Source organism: Manacus vitellinus, unplaced genomic scaffold, assembly GCF_001715985.3.
Source record: "Manacus vitellinus isolate BGI_N305 unplaced genomic scaffold, ASM171598v3 scaffold_7_pilon, whole genome shotgun sequence".
Taxonomy (NCBI): Eukaryota; Metazoa; Chordata; class Aves; order Passeriformes; family Pipridae; genus Manacus; species Manacus vitellinus.
Genome location: NW_021940813.1, coordinates 20,624,326 through 20,647,102, shown reverse-complemented (window position 1 = coordinate 20,647,102; position 22,777 = coordinate 20,624,326). Strand labels below are relative to the sequence as shown.

General features: G+C 36.7%; 1 protein-coding gene across 2 annotated transcripts in view; it reads right to left on the bottom strand.

The window, feature by feature from the left end:
- Positions 1–632: 632 nt before the first annotated feature.
- The window catches only part of MYO16 (myosin XVI), a 279,137-nt gene continuing 256,992 nt past the window's right edge, over positions 633–22,777 (bottom strand). The window contains exons 34-36 of one of the 2 annotated variants that reach the window (XM_018084332.3): positions 21,314–21,405; positions 5,076–5,252; positions 633–4,504 (exon numbers count right to left, since the gene is read on the bottom strand). In XM_018084332.3, the coding sequence (XP_017939821.2) occupies positions 4,289–4,504; positions 5,076–5,252; positions 21,314–21,405 (485 nt within the window). In that variant the 3' untranslated portion in view covers positions 633–4,288. Of the gene's footprint in view, positions 5,253–21,313; positions 21,406–22,777 lie in introns of both variants that reach the window. The other variant, XM_018084334.3, reaches the window with a different exon arrangement.

The following is a 22,777-nucleotide window of genomic DNA, read 5'->3' as shown; positions in this document are numbered from 1 at the left end:
TATTTCAGTATTTTAAAGGAAAATGTTTTGTCCCAAAAAATAAACATAAAAGTTATGCTGTAATTTTTTATAATCTTTTTTTCTTTTTTTTATCATAAAATTCTGTTTGAAAATTAACCTAAATTGGCAGGAAAGGAAACAAGAAAGTGCTAAGCAGGGACTTTTTTTTTTCCCATAAATGAGAACCAAAACAACCTACCTCAGGTGGAAATAAATACTTCTAGCTAATTCAAGATGAGGTTGTTTACTGTAATAAATCAAAAATCCTCAAAAAGTCAAATTGTGACTTGACCAAACTTTTGCCTATGACACTTCACAGCCAAATTCATGATTTGGCCGGACCCAGCATACATTCATGTGGTTGGTGAAAAGGCCAAACCACAGGTGGGAGGACAGACAATCTTTGCTAATGATCTCATTCTCACAGCCACAGCATAAGCCAGCACTGGGATTTATTTATTTCTTCTAAAAATGAAAATCCTGAGTATACAGAGAACAGCAAAACTGGAAGAAAAGCATTTCCTTCTGTTTTGTTCAGCCACTGTCAAATAGTTATGCTCAGGTGTTTCCTTTTTAAAAACTATATATTTAGAACACAAAGCCATTAAATGTTTAACAGCATTCTTGAAAAGTGATTTATACAGAGTTTAATTACATTTATTATTTAACAGGCGAATGGCAAAACTTACTTCAGGTTCCTCAGAGCATTTCAGATATTAGCAGGCTTTTTAGAGATAAGAATAACAGGATTACTAGGGATGCAAATACTATACAGCAGAATTAAAAACTACAATTAATATGGCTATTACTATCACTTTAGAACTATGCTACAATCTATTATGCTTTCTTAGCAAGTTAATGAAATTCTTTGTCCCACACACAAAGAATCTGTAGTATAATAAAGTTAGTAATGAAATAAGTAAACCTTTTAGAATAAAAAAGGATCACTGGCAAAAAAGAAAAAAGGTAAATGCAATTCACTCAACAACCATACTATTGGTTTTTAAACATTACAAATTTTTAAAAGGTTTATCACTTCATGCTGTACATAGATCTTTTGAAAAATATCGGTGCATGTATTTCTCTGAACTTCTGAATAAGTTTTTAAAAGCAAAGTTTTGATTATAATCTGCAATAAGAATTACAGCAACTAAAAAACACCAAGTGTTATTTCAGGAATAACAAGTAAGGTATACAGGCTTTAAAAATTTTCTCATGCCAATAGCAGTTGTTTTTCTTTTATTATGGTTTAATATGGTTCCAGAATTCCCTTGGCTTTAAGATCAATGACTTTTTTAAGTGTAAAACATATCTAATTTTTCTTACCTTATGCTGAAGGACAGATTGATTTGGTAGGTGTTTCATTTTTTCCATGTTTAAAAATTAAGCAATAAGGCACAATGTGGAGGAGTTATCTGATGATAACCCCAGCATCCTGAAATTGCTTTATTGCAAAGATAAATATATCTCAGACTGTTCACTGGATATTAAGAGCATTAACATGCTCATAGAGCTTAATCCTTCCCTTCAGAATATTAAATTCATAAGACTTTTTTTCATCTAAGCTATTTTTTAATGTGCAAGACAGGACTTCATATACTGAAGAAATACTGTAATTGGCTGGTGCATACTCCACTAAGGAGATTAATTTACAAGCACTGTACAGTTCTGCTAAAACTACTTCTCAACATTTCAAAATGTCAATAGTATATTTTCCCAGGCCTGTAAACACATTTTGATACACAATATAAACTTTATTGGTAGCTTTAAGACACCTCTGGGGGTAAGACACAGTAGGGTGTGAATTATGGTATAATAATTCCCTACCAATTGCACTGTTAGGCATGAGGCCAAAGGCCAAGGGACCAATGAACACACTAGGTGTGAATTATGACATCATAAGTCACACTCTAGAGTGTCTTACTGCCATTAGAGAAATATTTAAAACATGTTTTAACCCAAATACTTTATTCCTATAGTACTTTATTTTAATGGAGTATCCTGAAAAATCTTTCCAAGTAAAAAGTGAACCATTATGTAACCTGAAATGAAAACCAAAATTGAAACAAAACAAAACAAAACAAAAAGTCTTCTATCTACTGCTATTCAAATTTGCCACATTGCACTGTGATAACACACTTTAAGGAAGAGCCCCAGAAAATATGTTTTACCTAGGTTTGCAAAAAACAGTACAGAGACCTCCTGCACATGGGGGAATAACTGGTTATGCTCATTGTCTGGAGAATCAGACTGCCATAATCAGGTTTGTACTGGCTTCTCCCATGTACCTGTATTGATGAAACTGCTAAAAAATCTACATACTTTTTTCCCACCCTTGGTTCATACTGCTGTAATAGGTCACAATATAGACCTTGAACAAGTAGCAAAAGGTTTCTTGAGCTCCTGCAGCTGAGGCTTCTCACAGCTCTAACACAACTCTTAGTAAGGACTGCAAGCGGGATAATGTATATTTATAGTGTTTCGCATTTTAAACTCCATTTGACAAATGCATTTTCTCCTCTCTGAGTACTCCTGCATTCCAAGTGCAGCAATGGCAACAGTGTCATCCAGAGATACACAAGCTCACCTTCCAAATAGCTTGGTGGCTTGTAGCAAGCTCAGTGCAGCGGCAGAGATCTTGGCATGATTTAAACTGGCTTCTCAGTCAGTTTTTACAGCTTGTCCTAAATTTCCAGGCTGTTGTGGATTGATTGCTACCAGTCACCAAGCCAGCTAGTAAGCACTAGAGTTAGCAATATGATAGAGCTTATGAGAGGGCTATTTGCCAGACCCATTTGAGGAGCAGTAAGTTTGAGGGTATGTCTGCATGTCTCAGCTCAGTGAGGTGTTCAGGATTGCTAGGCTAGCTGAGTGGATGTTATTGTGCAGCAATACACATTTATGTATTATGTATAGCAATGTTGTCCCACGTAGGGATAACAATTGCATACTGGAAGCAACATAGTTGCAAGGTCATGTTAATTAGCTCTCTTGCATCCAGTTCTGGAGCCTTTTCATTTCGCTCTCACAGTGGAGTTTTTGTACGTCCCCGGTTATTTCAGTGAAAAGACAGAAACCTCAATTCTTCCAGGCACAGCCTCATTCTGACATAATTATGTTGCAGATGAGAGTTGCTTTCTGCATAACCTCACTCATAGTGGTTACCTGCCCCTTCTGAGTAAAGTCATGATCTACAACCATTTGCATCAGTCAAAGGTAAGATTAGGAGTCTGGAGTTCCTCCTTTTCTATCTTACAAAGAGGACTTCTGTGAAGCTAACAGCGGTAACAAGGTAGAATTCTGAGCTAACTTGGTGTCTCCTCTTCCTTGTCCACTCAAAATGTCTATTTTAAACTCTAACAAGAGAAGGTGCTTAATTCTACCTACAGCTTGATGATACCCATGGGAACAATTTGTTTTGTTGCTTTCCTGTAAAAACAAACAAGCAACTTCTTTTTGATATTCAGCCTGCTTGAAGTGTCTGTCAAACATGATGGAAAACCCTACATCTCTAAGGATTTTTTCCTTTTCCAACAAATTCCAACCAAGAGTGAGCTCACTTCTTTAAATCTAGCTTACATTTGAAAATATTTGTTTTATATTCATTCGCAAAATTGGAAACAGTTTTTTGTGGATCCTGATAGGAATGGGACAAACAACCAAGAAAAGGGCTTTGCATTGGCTCTACATACTCCCAGAACTTAAAAATAAGTGGTGCAGGAAAAAAAAATCTGTGAATATATATTAATGACAGGTTTTAGTGGCAAAGCAGTATTTCAAAGACTGCTGAGCAGTAGCTAATGAGTTGCTAGCAGCATGTTTTTCATAAATTAACATTACTGCCCAGAACTCGTGTATACCAACTAGAATGCTGTTATTCTGAAACCATTTCATTACAAGAAATTTGAGGTATAAATGCATCACTGTGTTACCATAATAAGGACATAATACTTTGATATACCCATCTCTGTAAAGCCTTCTGGCTTGTAACAGTAAATCACAGCCCTATTTTCATACCTCATTACCATTAAGTATCTTTCCACTGACACCTGACCTTATGCATAATCAGGTATGAATTTCAAACCACACTTACAATCTAAATGAGTGTCTCGTTATTTTACATAACCCAGAATGAAGTAAGATTTGAGATATAACTGCAGAATTCACAGTTCACACATTCGGAAACGCAGGTCCACTGGAAAGAGGTAATGGTCTCTAATTTGTGACTGTGAACAGCACCAAATGACTCCTGCACTTAGAAGCTTTGCAAGAATTTCAGGATTGGATTTTAGAAAGGATATTGACAGTTCTGAAAAAAATAACACAGTGTTGAAACTGTTTGGTATGTTGTTAAAGATAAACTATGAAAGAAAAATGCAAGTACTGAATTTATTACCTGTATTTTGAAGAAAAAATGACAGCACCAATTGCATAAAGTTATAAAACACCAGGAATAAACATGTAAATAATCTTCATGTTTGCAATGCCAATAGAACACAGACATCTACAAAGAAATATATATATATGTATACATGTAATATAATAAACCCATTCATTAGGGAACGAGAAACATATTTTTTGTACTGTATAAAACAGCTGTACAGTGTGCACACAGGCTTTCATGATCTCTTTAAAATGTCTGTCAGTCACTTCTCCCCATCATCATGTGCTTACTGTAGTTTCTTCATTGTCCGTGGGAGAACTCAAAGTGACTATCATGTACCTTTACACTAAGTACTTATAGTGCAGTTTGTCTCCATACATATATACACACGAATACATACATATACACACAGGTGCACACATATATGTATACATGTATATATATGAAAGGAACAAACACACACATGTACACACACACACAACAATTCTAAATAGCTCCTCCATCCTGTGCTATTGAATTAGTGCTTATAAAAAATCCCTGCACACTTTGTGAAGGGAAGAAAACTTGCTGATTGTGCAGATTGAAGTCATTAGTTGGTTTCATTCCTAACAGTCTGCAAACACACACATCTGAATCATATGGTGGTATCCCATATGCCCGAAGAGAGTCTGTTGCAGGAAGTATCTTCTACCTTCTTCAGCAATGTCGGCTTCTTACAAGGGGGTGGAGGTGGAGCTGTGTTTCTTTGCTCAGTGTTGTGCAAGATTTGCTGCCAGTCTTCTCTCTCTTCACATAGCTTTCTCCTCCAATCTAGAAGCTCTTGCAGAGCCACACTCTCGTTCTCTGAAAGTCTAAGCTGATGAATAACCTGTAAGAAGAAAATAACAATAACAGCAATAATAGCAATAATAATAATAACAACAACAGCAATAATAACAGTGGATAAAGTTAATTCTCCTGGCAGTGTAAAATCACAACATCTGTGTTGAATGATCCTTCACACAGGATCCTCTGCTTCTTTTGCCATGGATGTAAACCTGTAGGCAGGACAGTTTCAGGTCTCATTTTCTTATTTCCTTAGTCAAGATCTCAGTGACATGTATAAACAATCACTTTCACCAAAATAACTTCCCCTTGAACTCATGAGATGTGTTTTATACTGCCAAGCCCTGTGTGAGGAGGGAACCACCCTTGGAGCATTATAAGCTTATCCACACATTCTACTAGGAAGATGAACAGAAATCCTGAGACAGAAATCCTGAGCTCGCTTAGACGTTAGATGGTCAGTGACTGTTACTGCTCCCATTCTCCTATTTACAATTAAAGAATACATGTGGCTAAGCACTCAAGTTCTATACTTTTGATGATGGAAAGTTGCTATCATTTGAACTACAGCTGAAAGAAAACAGATTAAATAAGCCTGATAATAATATGAAGCAACCTTGTCCTAAAAAAGGGTTTAAAACTTCATGCTTAACTTGCTGTCCCCACTTCCCATTTATCATTCTTTAGACCAAAAATAAAGAAAAGTAGTGATTTAGAATTCCTTATTGCAATCTCATGTCTGAAAGTCACAGAACTGAAGTTGTATGAAGCAGGTGCCAAAAATGAAACAAATGGAAAAAAATCCATTTGTCAGCAAAGGCTACACAAACACAATTCTCTGAAACTCACAGACTGCCTACGGTGATGAGTAGTCGTATTTCTAACAAACTGATCTTAAAATTGCTGTCATGTAATACTTTCATACTCACAAAATACTTTCAACAACAAAAATAGCAGCTGCAGGAGTAGCAAGGTTTTTCCCCTAAATGTAAATACCGAAATACTTATAACCACAAAACTATAACCTGTGTTAACCTCTGTTGCAACTTAGAATTAGTACAGCTACTTGTCACAGATTCGTATTATCCTTAGAAACAGGGGCCAGTCCTTATCTTCCTCTAGAGAATACACTAACAACTTCAAATGCAGTTTCAGCTCGCCTGAATCTCATTATAAATTCATCCTGAACTAACCAAACAGTTCTGTACTAGATTCCTAATCCATCTAGAAGGAGTTGTTCCCTCACATTTAACTTCTCTGTTCCAATGATTATTTACTTTGTTCAAGCCAGTTTCAATCCTTCATGGTAGCACAAGTCCAGGAAGCGAAAGTCCATCACACCATCCTTTAAGACCTACTTAACCCCTATGCAGTATAGCAGTGCCTAGAGCAGGTACTGAGATCTATTCATTTGGGAGTATTCTGTAGCAGAAGGGGCTTACCTAGGGAATATGAACCAAGCCCACCATAACATCTAATGGCCCACAGCCCTTACTCTGCTATCTTCTTCCTTAAGAACCCCACAGGGGCACCTATAAGAGGCATCTATAGCATGACTAAAATGACAGTACTTCACCTCACACAATGGAGATGTTCCTGTCAATCTTGCCCTTATACTTCTTGTAATGAGAGATGGGTGCATGTTAGTTACCATGATAAAGGAAATTATGTGCTGTGCCCTCAAATGCTCATGAAACACCACAATCGTGATTGGTTCCAGTTGCAGGGAGAGCTGAATTGACATGAAGGGCATTTTTGTCACTGATGGGCAATGAGATTCCTGGGATAGAAGGAAGACTTTGCTATTGACTGTGGCTCCAGCTATTCCTTCATGGTACAGAGATACAGAGGCTTACACAGGCTTTACACTGTTGCTTCAAATGTGTCCTGTGCAAGTCAGACCATTCACACACACATGCTATTAGAGAAGGAATGAGCCCTTACATGGAGATGCCTGAATATCCATGGTCAATTTGCTTAATTTCTGCTTGAGTGATACTTCAAAGAGAAATGCATTAACCAATAATATCTCTTAATAACAGGTATAATTTCAAGTACAGTTTTAAATTCTGCATTTTTAAGAAAAAAAAAGAAGAAAAATTGAAAGTGTTTGAAAGTGTTCATTAAAGTATATCTCAATTGCATATCTGTGTGAAATCAGAAACTTCTTGGCTTTTATATTTACATAAGAGGCAACAGAGCATCTCAGCAACTCAAAGGAAAATTAAATGTTCCACAGATATTGCTAGAGGTATATCACAGACTTCTTGTGTACCAAAACACGCTACTTTTTTTTTCTTCCAGTGGGCTATAAAAGAAGGCAAATTAAAAGTTTGCACTTGTAAACAATTTATCAAGAAAAATAGGTCAGGGGGCTTTATCCTTTAGAACAGCTATATAGTTTATAAGGCACCATGGCTTACTCTGGTCAATTTCTGTAGTTTTTTGTGGGTTTAAATTATTGGCATAATCCAGTTTAGAAAATACATAGATTAGAATTCAGTCTTCCCAATTTAAACACCTTATTTGTTTCTACATTTTAGGCATTTCATGAACCTGCACTAGGCATGCTTCTCTGAGAGGTGCTGTAATGTATAAAAGACAAGCTTTGTTAGACTGTCATGGCAAAAGTTTCACATGAGTTTCAGAGACAAGTAAGTAATCAAAGACATGCCTGACCACTGGAAGATAAGCACACTTATTACAAAAATAGATATTTTGAAACTTTGTTATTGAATGTGCTAAGGTGACAAAAGTTTGATAGCATGACTTTAATGAAGTACAGAAGAATTTTTAGTTTGAAAGATGGATAACATATTTGAAAACAGACAGTGCCACTGCTATTCTAAAGAACATAAAGGCACACAGGTGCAGGGTGAAAAGCGAGTACATTTTGCCTGGGCAAGGCAATTGACAAATGCATCCTATTTATAGCTTATAGGCACTGAAGAAGCTTTATTATACTGACCGAGCTTACGCAAGCTGTAAATTAATGTTGGGTCAGCAGTTTTGCTATAGAGCTCATTTTACATTGTATAGTGGACAAATGTTGGTCCCGTTCACAAGTATATGCACATCCTTTATTGCCTTTTTTTGAAACAGGGATGGAAAAGTATCTCAAACCTTTATTCATTATGAAACTAATCCGGTAAGTAAGCTGGAAAACTAGCTTCAACCTGGATGAAGGACATATGATGAAACTGCAGTGGAAATGAAATGGGGAAAATGCACAAGAAGTGGCACAGTTCTAAGTGAACCAATTAATTTAATTAGATCTATTTGAATAACATTATATCTTTATCTTTTCCATTTATGATTAGACCTGTGACAAGCTATAGATCTATTATAAATATTCATTATAGAAAAGGTTTGCTGAATAATTTTACATGAAGCACAACAAAAAACAGCAAGCTGTGTTTCTTCGTTATTATTCTATATCCTGAACAGGTATTTTGTGAAGGGTGAATGAGGTGTGTAGGAATTAATTACTTTAAGAAAACCATTTTTTTTAATGAACACTAAACAAACAACTTCAACCAACTGTACCAGCAATACCAACTGTAGACCAGAATTTTCCTACTCAAAGTCATTGGTCAGTCAGACATGGTCAACACCGCATTTGGGCTAGACCCACAGAAACATACAGCACTTGAATAACTGGCATTTAACAGTCCTGCCATTTGGTGGAAATACCATCCCTGTGTTTGGTATTCAATGTTCTTACTGAGCAAACAGGAAAAGCTGAAGTGTCAAAGACAGTCACACACAAAAGAAGAGCATGTGGTGTTACCACAGCTGTTCATTGGAAACTGCAATGGCTTGAGGCAGTTTAACAAGATCCATATTTTCCATTGCAAAATATGGCAAGATGAACGAAATAGATTTGCAATGAGCAGCCCAGGAAGAAGACTTCAGGATTCCTTACTCCCACCTCACAGCACAAATTCTCAGGCTGCAGAAGCAAGTGGTCTCCTCTTAGCATTAGGGATTTTAGCTGGTGACAGAACACCAATGACTCAGTTCCATCAGGAAATGCAAGGAAGGGCTTTCCTTATCTTCTACAGGTTAGAATATATTGAGAAATTAGAAGATGTGGATTTGACTTTTTTATCATGGGTCTAGCTGAGATGAAGATTATTTTCCTCACTGCGTTGGTAGCTAGAAAGGAGCTGATAACACACCAGTGGTTTGGCTACTGCTGAGCAGCATTGGCACACATCAGCACTGTCTCTCCAACATTCCCACCTCACCAGTAGGCTGGGGGCGTGCAAGATCTTGGGAGAGGACACAACTGAGACAGCTAACCCAAACTGACTGAAGGGATATTCCATATCATATGATGCCTGCACACATAAGAGAAAGGAGGTGGAAGGGGGGACATTCATTATTTACAATGTTTGCCTTTCGGAGCAACCTCTATGTTTGCTGAAGCCCTGCTTTCTAGGAAGTGGCTGGACATTGCTTGCTGGTCAGAAGTAGAGAGCAAAATATTTCTTTTTTTTTTCCCCTCTTCACTTGTGCATACACAACCTTCACTTGTGCTTTAATAAATTGCCACCCATGAATTAATTATCCATTTTATTTTCTCCCCCTGTCCTGTTGAAGAGGGGAGTGATAGTGGCACAGAATCTAGTAGGAGGCCTGTCACCAGTAGTGTTCTCCAGGGTTCTATACTGGGCCCAATATTGTTTAACTTGTTCATCAGTGACTTGGATGAAGGGACAGATGCCTCCTCAGCAAGTTTGCTGATGATACAAAACTGGGAGGAGTGGCTGATACCTCAGAGGGTTGTGTGGCCCTTCAGAGGGACCTCAACAGGTTGGAGAGATGGGCAGAGAAGAACCTCCTGAAACTCAACAAGGGCAAATGCAGGGTCTTGCACCTGAAGAGAAATAACCCTCTGCACCAGTACAGGTTGGGGGCTGATCTGCTGGAAGGTAGCTCTTTGGAGAAGAACCTGGGAGTCCGGGTGGACAACAAGCTGTCCATGAGCCAGCAGTGTGCCCTTGTGACCAAAAAGGCTAATGAAATCCTGGGGTGGATTAGGAAGAGCATTGCCAGCAGGTCAAAGGAGATGATCTTGCCCCTCTGTCCAGCCCTGGTGAGGCCGCATTTGGACTGCTGTGTCCAGTTCTGGGGTCCTCAGCAGAGAAAAAGGGCTCCTGGAGCATGTCCAGCAGAGGGCAATGAGGATGTCTGGGAGGGCTGGAGCATCTTTCTTATGAGGAAAGATTGAGGGAGTTGGGCCCATTCAGCCTTGAGAAAAGATGAGTGAGAGAGGACATCGTTAATGTGTATAAATATCTAAAAGAGGGAGCTAGGAAGATTCTTCTCGGTGGTGCCAACCACTAGGACAAGAGGCAATGGTCAGTTGCACAGGAAGTTCCACCTGAATATGAGGAAGAACTTCTTTACTGTGCAGGTGACCATGCACCATTGTCAAGACAGGTTGTGGAGTCTCCCTCACTGGAGACCTTCAAGAACTGGACACAATCCTGTGCCATGTGCTCTAGGATGACTCTGCTTGAGCAGGGAGATTGAACCAGGTGCCCCACTGTGGTCCCTTCCAACCTTACCCATTCCGTGATTCTGTGATGGAGCAGCTTGGTGGGCACCTGGTGTCAATCCAGGGCCAACCCATCACACTTCTCTCAGTTAAGGAAAAGAGAGACCGAATTCTCATGCTGAGAGGACACTGCAGCTACAAGAGGTGGACTCTGAGTGCAGGGCAGGAGGACTTCTGCTCCTCTGCTTTGTGCTGCCTATGTCCGATTACTATGTTAAAGTAAATCCTTCAGTGAGTCGCTCATGGTTTTAGAGCAGAAAAAACATTGGAGATAGATCACTTTGTTGTATGCTGGCAACCGTGAAAGTCTTAGAGCTTGATTTTGCCTACTGAGTTATACATATTTGAGTATTGCATAGTCATTAGAGAATGAACCCTTGAATTGCTTTCTGGATTTAACCTTCTAACTTCTGCCTAGATTTCACTTTATGGCCTAAAGCAGACATACTGGATTTCAACTTTGTCTTCCACTCAAGATGAGTTGCTATAAGGTAAGTCAATAAAGTATTTTAATTACTGTCTATTTCGTAGGTTAGTTAAAAAAATCAGAGAGTTTTTCATTATAAAAAGTTGAAGGTTTCACATTTTAAATCATTTGTGACAAAAAGAACACCAGATAAAATTATTAACATGCCCATTTAAAATTAACTTTGAATTATTTAAAGATTTGGCTCTAGAATCTCAGAAAATTCATTCTGCATTAAAAGATCAAACGCTGTAACTTTACAGACGATATTTTGTAAAGTTCAGAAGTAACAAAGAACTTATATTGTCTGTGTGTCAATTGCAACAGTCTTAATCATCAAGCTGTGACTATAGGGCTCATTAAGCAGTTTGTCAACAGAGATTTATTAATTTGCATTGGTAGATTCTTTTAAAATCACAACACAGTTTAAAGACATACACAGCATATAAATCTGTACTCCTGAGACACTTGCATTGTGCAGCGAGTTCGTATTTTCCCTTTGCAGAAATAATGCCAGTTATTTTCTTCAATAGGTTTGTCAATGTTGGTGCTTTAAAGTAACTGACAGTAGATGCTCACAATTATTACATCATTAATGTTTCTCTTCCATTAGTTAGTAAAGTTGAGGTCACATCACAGAATCCATGGGGAGGCTGTGTCCAGAAGAGCAGTGATTTTACCTTTCCAAAATTTGATCAGGATCTGAAGTGAATGATGCAATAAATGTAAAATCTTGAAGACAAATTATCATAATTATTTTAGAAACGAAACTGCCTTGACAAAACCCATGTTTATAATCTCTTTCAGTTTGTAGGCTGCCTAAAATTAAAACCAAATGGATTTCAGCCAATAGATGACTTACAGTTATCTTTATTACAGCCCTCAAAAGCAAGTCACAAACCCCAGTGGGTCTCCAGTGGGATGACTAGTTTTAAAGACAATAGTGGTAAGGATGTTCTCACCTCTCATTTCAAAATTAAAGACACAATTTCATTCAGTAATTCTGGAAATAATTCTTACTGCATGTGATTATTAGCAAGAGCAACACATTTTGATTCAATCTGCATGCAACTCCCTCACAAAATTTCTAATTCATTTAATGGCTTATTTATCTATTTATTTATTTATTTTAATCTGATAAGCCCCTACACTGACTGTTTCCAAACATCATGCATGTCACATCTTTTTTTGCAAATGATAGGACAGGCACATTGCAACCTCTCAAAAATTCTAACACTTCAGGTTCCAACAGATGTGTTTCATTATTTTCTATGTAACAAAAAAAGCCAAAATCAGGAAAAGGTTGCTTTTCTACCAGTTCTTGAACAAGGAAAAAAAGGAAAAAAAACCCTGTTAGCGCATATTTACCAACAAAATATTAATTTCAATATATAAGGGGAAAGCACACAGTAAGCTAAGGGTGTGCTTAAGAAGCCTAGGCAAGCACTCAAGATAAATCAAATCAATATGTAAATTTGTGTTTGATTGGGAAACCTGTGCTGGCCGTGTAAGACTCCAGCAGGGAGTAGAGAGTAGCTATGATAAATGAATTTATGTGCTTCAAGATTCCAATAAAAAATCTTCAAATACAAACATACCACTGGGATCCAAACTGATTCATGTGATTGTCTTGTGAGTGTTGGGACAGGTACTTTTTTTGCAATAGAAGACCAGTGGGTGTAATAACTTGATATGTGATATGAAACAATATTTTAGTTAACTGTTCTTTTAAACTGCTAATGATTTTTCTTTGTGTTGGAGCAACTTCATTATCTTCAAAAATAAAATTCTACAAATGGATGGCAAATGGGTTTATTGGAAATGAGAAAATGGCAAAGAAAACAAGTACTCTCTCTGGTGCAAATCTGGAATTGCTCTGGAGGAGGTATGCTAGCATAAATAGAATTAAACATGAGATCCATAACTGAAAATATACTGCATTTGCTCTGTTATAAACAAGAAAATATTTTTTCTCCTTGAGTTAAAATTCCTTATTCCATCAAAAGAATAAACTTCCTTTAACAGATATTATATAGATGACAGATCATAGGAAATTAAAACTGTTGATTGAGGGTAATCTTAAGAGCAACTTTATATTTAAAATAAAACTAAAAAGGGATGATTCAGGAAGAAATGCTTTCCCTTTTGACAAGCAATTTACAGCTATCTGTTGGGGGTTTTGCTTGTTTTGTGTTGGAGTTTGTTTTGGGGAGGGGTTCGTTTGTTTGTTTTGTTTTGGTGGGTTTTTTGTTTTTGTTTTTGTTTGTTTTGTTTTGGGATTTTTTCGGTGTGTGTTCTTATTTTTTTCAATGAAGTTTCAATTTTCGTCCAAACATCAGTTTTGGAGTGATGCTGTAACCAGGAGATTCTGGTGTAGGAGGCCATGCAGGCACAAATATCTTTGATTGCCCAGTCCAGCCCTCTGCTATCACATGGCATTTTGAAAACTCAAGCTTCATCCTAAAAAACTAATTCCACTGTTTGCCTCGATTTTGCTTTCTGACAGGACTTCCCAAAAAAATTCACTACAGAAAAATGCACTAAGGATTACTATCTACAAAATGAACTCTGCCTCTAGAAGCCTGTCCTCACAGACCACTGGTAACTGAGAGATCACACTTCCAAAAAAGATACCTCATCTCACATCTCTGTGTCTGCCCTATGTAGCAGTACCTTCTTGTTTTTATCAGAAAGAGACTCCTTGGCTACACACACATTTGGTGTGCTTCAGGTAAAAGATTTTACATTCTTCATCTGACTGTAAATTCATTTCTGGTGGAAGTTGTCTGATTTTCTGTCATACTCTTGTGATTCATCCTTTTTTTTTGTGGCAGTTGGAAGTGGCTGTTTGGTTTGAGGTGGGTTTTTTAATTACTATTTTTTGCAATAATACATTTTAGTTGCAAAGGTAGGACTTGGTCTCCTGTACTTTTGTACCTTTCTCTTGGTGAAGCAGTAACACGCCTGGGACCACAATATTATCAATGAATTAGGCTAATAATCTTCCATACAGACTGGAAGTATCTCAGCAATCAAACAAAGATATTGTATCTTTGCAAAATAAAATCAGCACACAAATCCTGAGTACAACTGTAACATGTAGTCTGGCAGAAAATATTAGCACAAGGTAGGCAATGCTCAATAATATATAACAGTACACATCACGCACTCTGATTACCTGAGATAGGAATAGAGTTGGACAAGTCTATACATTCAAAACAGGGGGGCATTTTACTTGCTATTTGGATCTTATGGGTTTTAATTTATTTTTTGGGGGAGGCAAGTTTCCTTCAAATCTAGCTTTCTGATATCAACTGCAAAGTGACACATTCCCCGATGACTAAAACATCAACAAATATTGAAATACATAATTTTCTTTCTCTAAGATAATATTTATCTCCAGATAAACTGGTTATACAATGCTCTTCAAAACTTTTTGAGCATCCTCCTAATTTGTCTCTGATGCTTGAGAATGAGAATATGTTCAGGACAGCAACTGTGCCTTTCTCAAGATGAGTTCTGAAAACAAATCATTTATCATAGAGGTCTTCAGAACAGCTGACCTCACAATGCTGATACCACTTTGCACGTAATCTAACAAAACATATCTGACAAATGAAGTCATATTGCTACTTAATTGATCACTGCTGCTTTATGGTATTAATGGAGACATTTTATTTGACCAGATAGACTAGGTTGGCCACAATGCTTTCAAAGCAAGTACAAAAACAATCATCAGCTCATATTTGCTATTGCTGGGTATCATCCTTTCTTGTATAAAACCCCTACAGTTATGGTCATACAACACTACAGGAAAATGTCACAATTTATGGTCTGTTAGCGGTCTCTGATCTGCATGCATGCTGCAGTGTGTGACAGCAAGAGAATGAAGGGCAGAGGAATTAATTTATTCTCACTACACTAGGCACTTAAAGTCAGAAATGCAGTGACTCTCCACAGGTGCTGTCAGTGGTGGAATGGTGGACCACACTCCCCTCGAACTCAAATCTGAAGCAGCCTTTTAAGGTGATCCATTGGCCATTGTGGCAGCCCAAGAGGAATAACTACACCCTTTAGCCAAACACCTGAGCTTAGGGAGGGCATGGGGATACTCAGGAGGTTCTGTTCCCTTCTCTTCAACAATCTCATCTAGCAGGGGCAAATGCAATGAGGACAAAGCACTGGAGACAGAAAAGGGGCCTCAAATGCATAGGGAGCTGGCTGTGACAGCCACTGGTTCAAAGAGGAGAATCTGCGCTTTCACCTGTGGAGGTTACAGTGGTCAGATTTAGGACATACTTGCTTAGGAGAGGGGCATTGGCCCCTGAAAGCCCTTTATATAGAAACACGGGATATTGTACTTACTGGTGAATTTACACTGTGCATTACTTCATACCATTTAATCTGCAAAGCACATGTTTTTGACTGTAAGTCTTCTAAAAATAAAGACGTAATAAGACCTGATTTTTGTATGTGACATTACAAAGAGAATTCTTTGGCATTACTGTCAAAACAATAAACAAAACACAATTCAGGAGGATATACTGACTCAGATCAATGATAACTATATTCTATGTCCTCTCTTGCATGTTATGTGTTTACAAAGGTGTTAGTGATCTTTTTATTACACTAGACTTGTTTGATTGCCACTTTTTGCTTCAAAGATGATCAAAGACTACTTCCAGCTAATAGGCAAACATGACAGACAAAAATAATGAATGTTAGAGCCCAGTGTTTAGAACTGTGGCAATGGATGGGGGATAGCAACACACTGCATTCTTGACTATTCATTTTTTAAACTTTTGAACAGTCAACAAAAGAAATGATTGGCAACAAATACTAAATCATGTAGGAACAAAGAAGGCCCTTGAAACTATAATGAATATGCAGCTCTTTCTGAGGGAAGAGACTGCTGAAAGCAATGAGATTTCATGAAATAAGAGCTATGGCTTAAGCCATAATGAAACAATAAATACATACTTCACGAATATGAAAAGACATTTCCAATTTGACATTGTCAGATGTTGGCTCCTATATTATTGCAATCTGCCAACCTGCACCATGGGTTTTAAACAAAATAGAAGAGATAAACTGCAGATTTTTTAATATAACCATATGTGAAAAAATAACCATCATTTTTTATCTCACCTCTTTGAACACGACAGACAAAACATGCCTCAGAAGTGGGTAACCAAAACCTTACACCAGGGTGGGTTGTATGTCTAATATTACTTAACCTACTAGGATGGCAAGCTGCTTGTTTATTTGTGTCTTGTTCTGGGAGCATTTCCATGGGACGCTGAATGCATGCGACATCATCTGATTACAAATAAGCCAATGTTCAGCCATTCAAAGCCAGATCGGAAAAGAGACTTTGCATCTTTCCACAGGAAATTTTCTACCTTTCTTCTAGAATAGTTGAATCTTCAAGAGACTATGGTTATGATTCAATTTGCATAGAATGCAACTCTATAGATATAGGCAATTATTTACAGTTATTTGTATTTTATGGAATATAAAAGATCATATTGATATGTGTATGAAGATGAATATCATATCTGTAACATAGACCTACTTTTTTTCTTCTTAGTCCCTCCCTCTTTTTAGTCCATCACCCTGTTCTCTTTCCCTCCTTTTTTTTCTTATCTTCCTTTTAGCTGTTTTTTTCACTTCTCTGAGTCTGTTCCTTCTTTCTGGCTCTTCTTTCTTTCCTCTTTCTAAATACTTTATTCCATTTTCTTATTTGTCTTCTCTCTCTGTAATTTTATCCTTCTTCCAACCTTACTTATCTGAATCATCCTTTATCTAGTGCCTGCTTTACTCCCCACTCCCGCCCCACACACATGCTTATTATCACTCTAGTCTTTAATCTGCCCCTCACTTCCCATCTGTTCATTATCTCCAGGTTGTCCATCTCATCCTGTTACAGGCAGACCATGTTGCTTCTTGCTGCCCACATAAGAAAAAAAGTATCTTTCAGCTGGCCTGTTTCTCTTCATTCCACTATATCTTTCTTACACCACTTCCCACTTTGTAGAGAATTCTAATAACAACTTTAAAATATTTTTACCAACAGCAAAAGCAAAAAAAAAAAAATACAGTCCTGGGTCTGTGAAAAAGAAGATGACAGGGCTGCTTAGCTTTTGTGTGAGGTGCCAAATATATAAGCTTACTTTTATTGACTCTATTTCATCTTGCTGCTGTTGCTGACGCTCCAAAGAATTTATATATTTCAATGGTTTTTATACTCTACCTTTTAAACATAGACACTCATAGCAGCTATTGAGAACAGAGGAAGCACTAAATACAGTCTGGAGTAGAGAGCCCACTGGACTGGCTAAGGAACTGAGAAATGTGTAAAAGAAAAAGACCACAGAAGTAATATTTTATAAAGCTTTTTTATTTTAGAGGAGGTTTTGGGTTTTAGACCCTGCTAAGCAATTTCAACATTTGTGGTGCTTCCACTGTGCTTTAGGATAACTTCCTGGAGTGTGACTGAATAGAAAAGACTCTTAGTCATAACAAAATTTCCTAAGCAAGATTATGGCACAAATGACCAGAAGAAACATGTCTTTCCTTTTGGAGAGTTTTTTTTGCCTCTGGAAGGAAATTACGGTATGAAAATTTGAGACTACAGATTCAGGTTTATTTGGAAGTCCTGTGGTTCAATTTTTATCTTAATTAAGGCTGAAGATGACGCTACAGAGTTATATCAGATGTTAGGTTTTTATATTTTTATGTGGAATTATTTGAAACCTTAGGTATAAACGCTTGGAAATCTACAACAGTACAGTCAGAAAACAATATGAAGGAAAAGGTATTAGTTTAATGCCCCAATAGTTTGTTGTTCTTTTGACATGCAAGACATATTTCTTTTGATGTATCTTCTTTCATTTCTGATGAGACAAAAATTAAACTTTAATTTCAATATTCCTCCGCTTTTTCTAACAGAAGAAAGAAGAATTTTATTCCATAACTTTCCAATGAGTATTTTAACAACTTTTTTTTCTAATTTTTGTCCTTTTTCATTTGGTAAAAATTGCTCTTTAAGTAACCACTGCCCCGGAAAATTAACATTTATGGCCAACGGTGATTTTTTTTTCTTTTTATTTCAGCAGACTTCACTTTAGAGATGATCAGTTAAGATTCTGAGTTCACATCTGCAGGATATTTTGAAATTACTTTCAAAATTACTTTCAAAAGTGTTTGTTAAAAGATTGATCCTTCTGCTGCATTTGACAGATATTGAGCTGAAGAATTTATCTCTGAAGTGTGTAGGTTTGCAGTGTGCAGGACATATCAGGCAGTGATGCAAGTAGTTAGCACCTGATGTGACAACATGATGGTACTGTAAGCCACAATGCCTAAACTTTAGTTGAATGCATATGAGCCTTGAGATCCTGTGACAAAAATGAAAATAATTCCTGTCACTTCAGCGAAGAACTAGCAGGGAGATATTAAAAAAACCCGTAAATACTGAAGCCCCTGAAAGTTAATGGACCAGTTTCCTTTAGCTAAAGTGACAGTGTCTGCCAAGAAATCCAAGGACCCAGTCTAAGTTTGTCTCTTTGGAGCAATTAGTCAATCAGTACCTTTACAGATCTGTGAAATAATATGTCCTATTTCATACGTCTGTGCAAGAATTACTTAAAGTGATAAGGTTACTGCACTGAAGCCTGGCAAAGACTTTTACAATAGGCTTGTATGCTGTTAGAGTCACTAGAAGCATGCTAAGAAATGTCAACCGTAATTAAACCCAATCATTTTCAAATATATGCCATGTTTTGGAAATGGTGAGGAAAGCTTTTCACAGTAAGAATTCTCAGCCCTGTGAGCACAGACTTTTTTAAGATTTTTTTTTTTTTATGGAAAGAAGATTTTTTTCTTTTTCTTTTGGCAACACCATTTTGGAAGATGTTTATTCATTAAACCAATTGCATCAAAAATCACAGAACTGCAGATTTCTTCTCTAAACTTGTCACAGTTCTTTCTGAGATTGCATTTAAGGATTGTCTCTGCATGTAATTCTGAGTGCATTGCATGGAATCTATTTTAAAAATCTGTGAAATATTTTGGCAAAACAACTATTTACTGAAAAGTGGCATTTCAAAATACTAAAATGAAATTGTATTCAGGTTTTGGCAAGTACTTTTGGAAAAATAAAAAAATACAAGTTTGTAAATGGTTAACAACTTGCTTCTAAAATAAAACATTTAAATTACTAAAGATTCTAAAAATTCTTAAGTTACTAATTAGTACTTATTACGAACTTCACAGTTTCTATCTGCAGAGATAAGAAGAAAATAATGGCTCCCCTATACCTAGTTCATCTAACTCTCCTTGTACTGCACTGATTTAGTAATTTAAACATGATCCTTCTCGATCCCAGGCAAGCTGATTAGCAACAGAGTTGTAAGGTGCTTCAGGACAAAAGCATCTCACTGTGTGAGGTTTAAAACTGCAGCAGTGTCAGCCCTTTCATTTGCTAGAAAGGGCTCTTTGGCCACTCTCATACCTAATAAATATTTGGTTGATCATTAAAAATGTAATAGAGCCAACTGAATACACTGCCTCTAGTCATCTTCATAATCCCATATCCTCATCCAGTATACTGATCTGGAGACAGCAGACCTGTAAGTATTTTTTCACAACACAGCCAAAAAATCCATTTTTGAGAGTCTGAGAAGTATGGCGATGGAAAAAAATTTGTTACTGTGTGCAAGCTGGGTAAGTTTCTACGTATGCCAGGGCAACTCTGGCTGGCCTTACTTATGTGTCTGAAGAGATTAAGTGTAGTGCTGAGTGCTGTCTTGGCACAATCTTTCAACTCAGAATAGGTGCTGTAGTTACGTGCTTTTGACAGTAGGGAAGAAAAACAAAAAGTGAAAACTTTTGTACTAGTTTGCTCACAAATTTACTGAGTCGAAATCTATTGTTTTTCAAAGTTAAATTGAGACCGAGTATAATTTTGAAGGCTGAATCTCACTCCTTCTGGAGTCAATGACCAAATATTTGTTTAACTTGATTAGGGCCAGTATTTTGTTGTTAAGAAATGTCAGCTATCCCCTACAGAGAACAAGTAACTTTTAAATGTGATAAAGCACTTTCCCTACCTTCTGGTAAAATAGTTTGGAACTTGTACAATTATTTAATGACAGGTTTCTGTTGTGAAAAGGCATCTCAGTTCCAATTTGTTTCCTCTTTGGACAATATTTAGCTTTACTGTAAACTTCTTACAGTCATCTCAAATAAAAAAAAATTGCTTGGGACTACCTTTTTAGAAAAGTGGACTGAAGACATAATGACAACAGGAGAATACACTAATGCCATTTAAGTGAAATAATATAATATAATAATAAAATTTTTGAATGCCTTCATGCCTGAATCGGCTACTTTAAAAGTAAAGTGGTTCACATTATATATAAAATGCTGAAGAAAAGAATGAAGAGAATATATTATGACAAATTTTATTCCTTTTTGTTCACTTAACACCCATCAAACTTAATTCTATGTTGTAATTTTAAAATTGCATTAATTAAATAGAAATTTTAAGAGAACCAGTGCAAGCTTCAAACTAGTTTAGTACTTACTGCTGTTTTAACTGATAGATATTTTGATTTTATTAATTATTGATATTTATATAAAAATTTTAAAGACTATTTTTAAAGTCTTCATTGCTTTTGTATACAAAAGGATGACATAATTATGCATTTATTCTTATAAGGTTCATTATCGTGTAACTATTTCTGGTATGAATGAATATCTTGAGACAGATAACATCTTTGTCCTCTCAGGGTGAAGAGACATATTTCCTGCCTAAAAACAGCATCCTCACAAACAGCAACAGTATGTTTCATAAACTTTGAACTCTACTATGAGAACCTTTCAGGATGATCACTCTTCCAGCAAAAAACAGTTAACAGTAAATTGATTATTGTCCTTAGCTCAATACAAACCTGTAAAAATCTGCATTTTTCAATGCCAACACCCAAATTTGAATCAAGATAGCTTTCAACATGCAGCTACTATGATTCTTTTAACTGGTTCTAGAAACCATCAATTAAATATTTACCTGACTAGTGTGGCTCTCCCTGTGTCTGTGAATTGATGAGCCTGCTGTAGTGCTGGCAGACAGTCTTGAATATTCATTTTCCTCTGGTAAACCTAAAACAGAAGAATACTCATTTATAACCTGAGATTTCTGCATTAGCTGATTTCAGTATAAGATTCAAAAGACCTTGACATGTTTTACTAAGGAAAGAACAAAAAAAAGTTACACATTTGCCTGGATATTTACTATTTCCATGCTTACTGAAACTGGAACGATTATTGTTTACTAAGTATGAATAGCATCGTAGCATGCTGGTTTACAAGAAGGAGCAAGGAAGAGTCTACAAATAACACATTACCTATACGCTGGCCAGGGATTCCTTCTGCAATATGGAAATCCCTGGCTCCTCTTTCCCTGGCTCCTTTTCATTGCAGAAATAATGCAAAGGGAACAAAAACCAAGCCTGTGGTCTGCTCTCAAATAATATCTCTATGTCACACAGGAAGTCAATATTAGGTCCAGGACTTAAAACTTTATCTCCTCAGTACAGAACTTTTTTTTGTAATTCTTGTACTTATTGTGCACTCTTGATGTGGGAATTAGCTGCCCAAAATTTAGCTGTGTAACAACCAGTCGTCCAACATAAAAGAGCCAGGTACTCTCCCTCTGTAGTCAAGAGAAACAATCACCTTTGCACAGTGATCTTAGAGTGAGGGTCATTGCTGGCTGGGGTGGGAAGGTGTTATTCATTTAATTCAAATAAAAGGTAGAATGTAAAATATTTGCACAATTTTAGAGCACTAGAAATGAATAAAAATACTTTCCTAGGCCAGGCCACATGTTATGAAAAAGTTATTGCTTTTACACTATATTAATACATTTTAGGATCTACCATCCATGACAGCCTTGAGCTAAGAATCAAGTTATCAATGACTTTATGTTTATTTCTGTAAAAAGCAGTTTGATAAGAGGTCTTATCAAATAAGTAAAGTTTCCATGTACAGCAACAGCACATTGTCACAGACATGGCAAGCAAAGGCTTGGTAGAGTTTGGAAAGATAAATGAAGTAGTTGATTACATTCCAAGAGCTTTCCATTATGTACACCTAAGTAAATATTAGGATACCACAGCTGTGCATTGAATAAGACCTTGCTTAATTCAGCCCAAGGTTGAAATCATCAGTTTAGCAGGGCCAGGGGCAGAATTACAAGAACCTAAGTTAATCAAGGGTTCAGTCTGAGCACAAACTACAACATTTGGATTCAGCTTTCCTGCAACTATTCTCAGATTACCAAAAGTAAGCCTAATTTGGCATTTTTTTGGCAAAATCATGCTTGCTATACATTATTGCTGCAATTATATGTGGTGGTGAAAATGACAGTAAGGAATATGAGTCAATCAATAACCTCTAACTGTAGAAGTGAAAAGAAAGAAACACATGCCATTTTTCCACATAATCAAGAAAGTAGCCTTTTCCTAGGCAT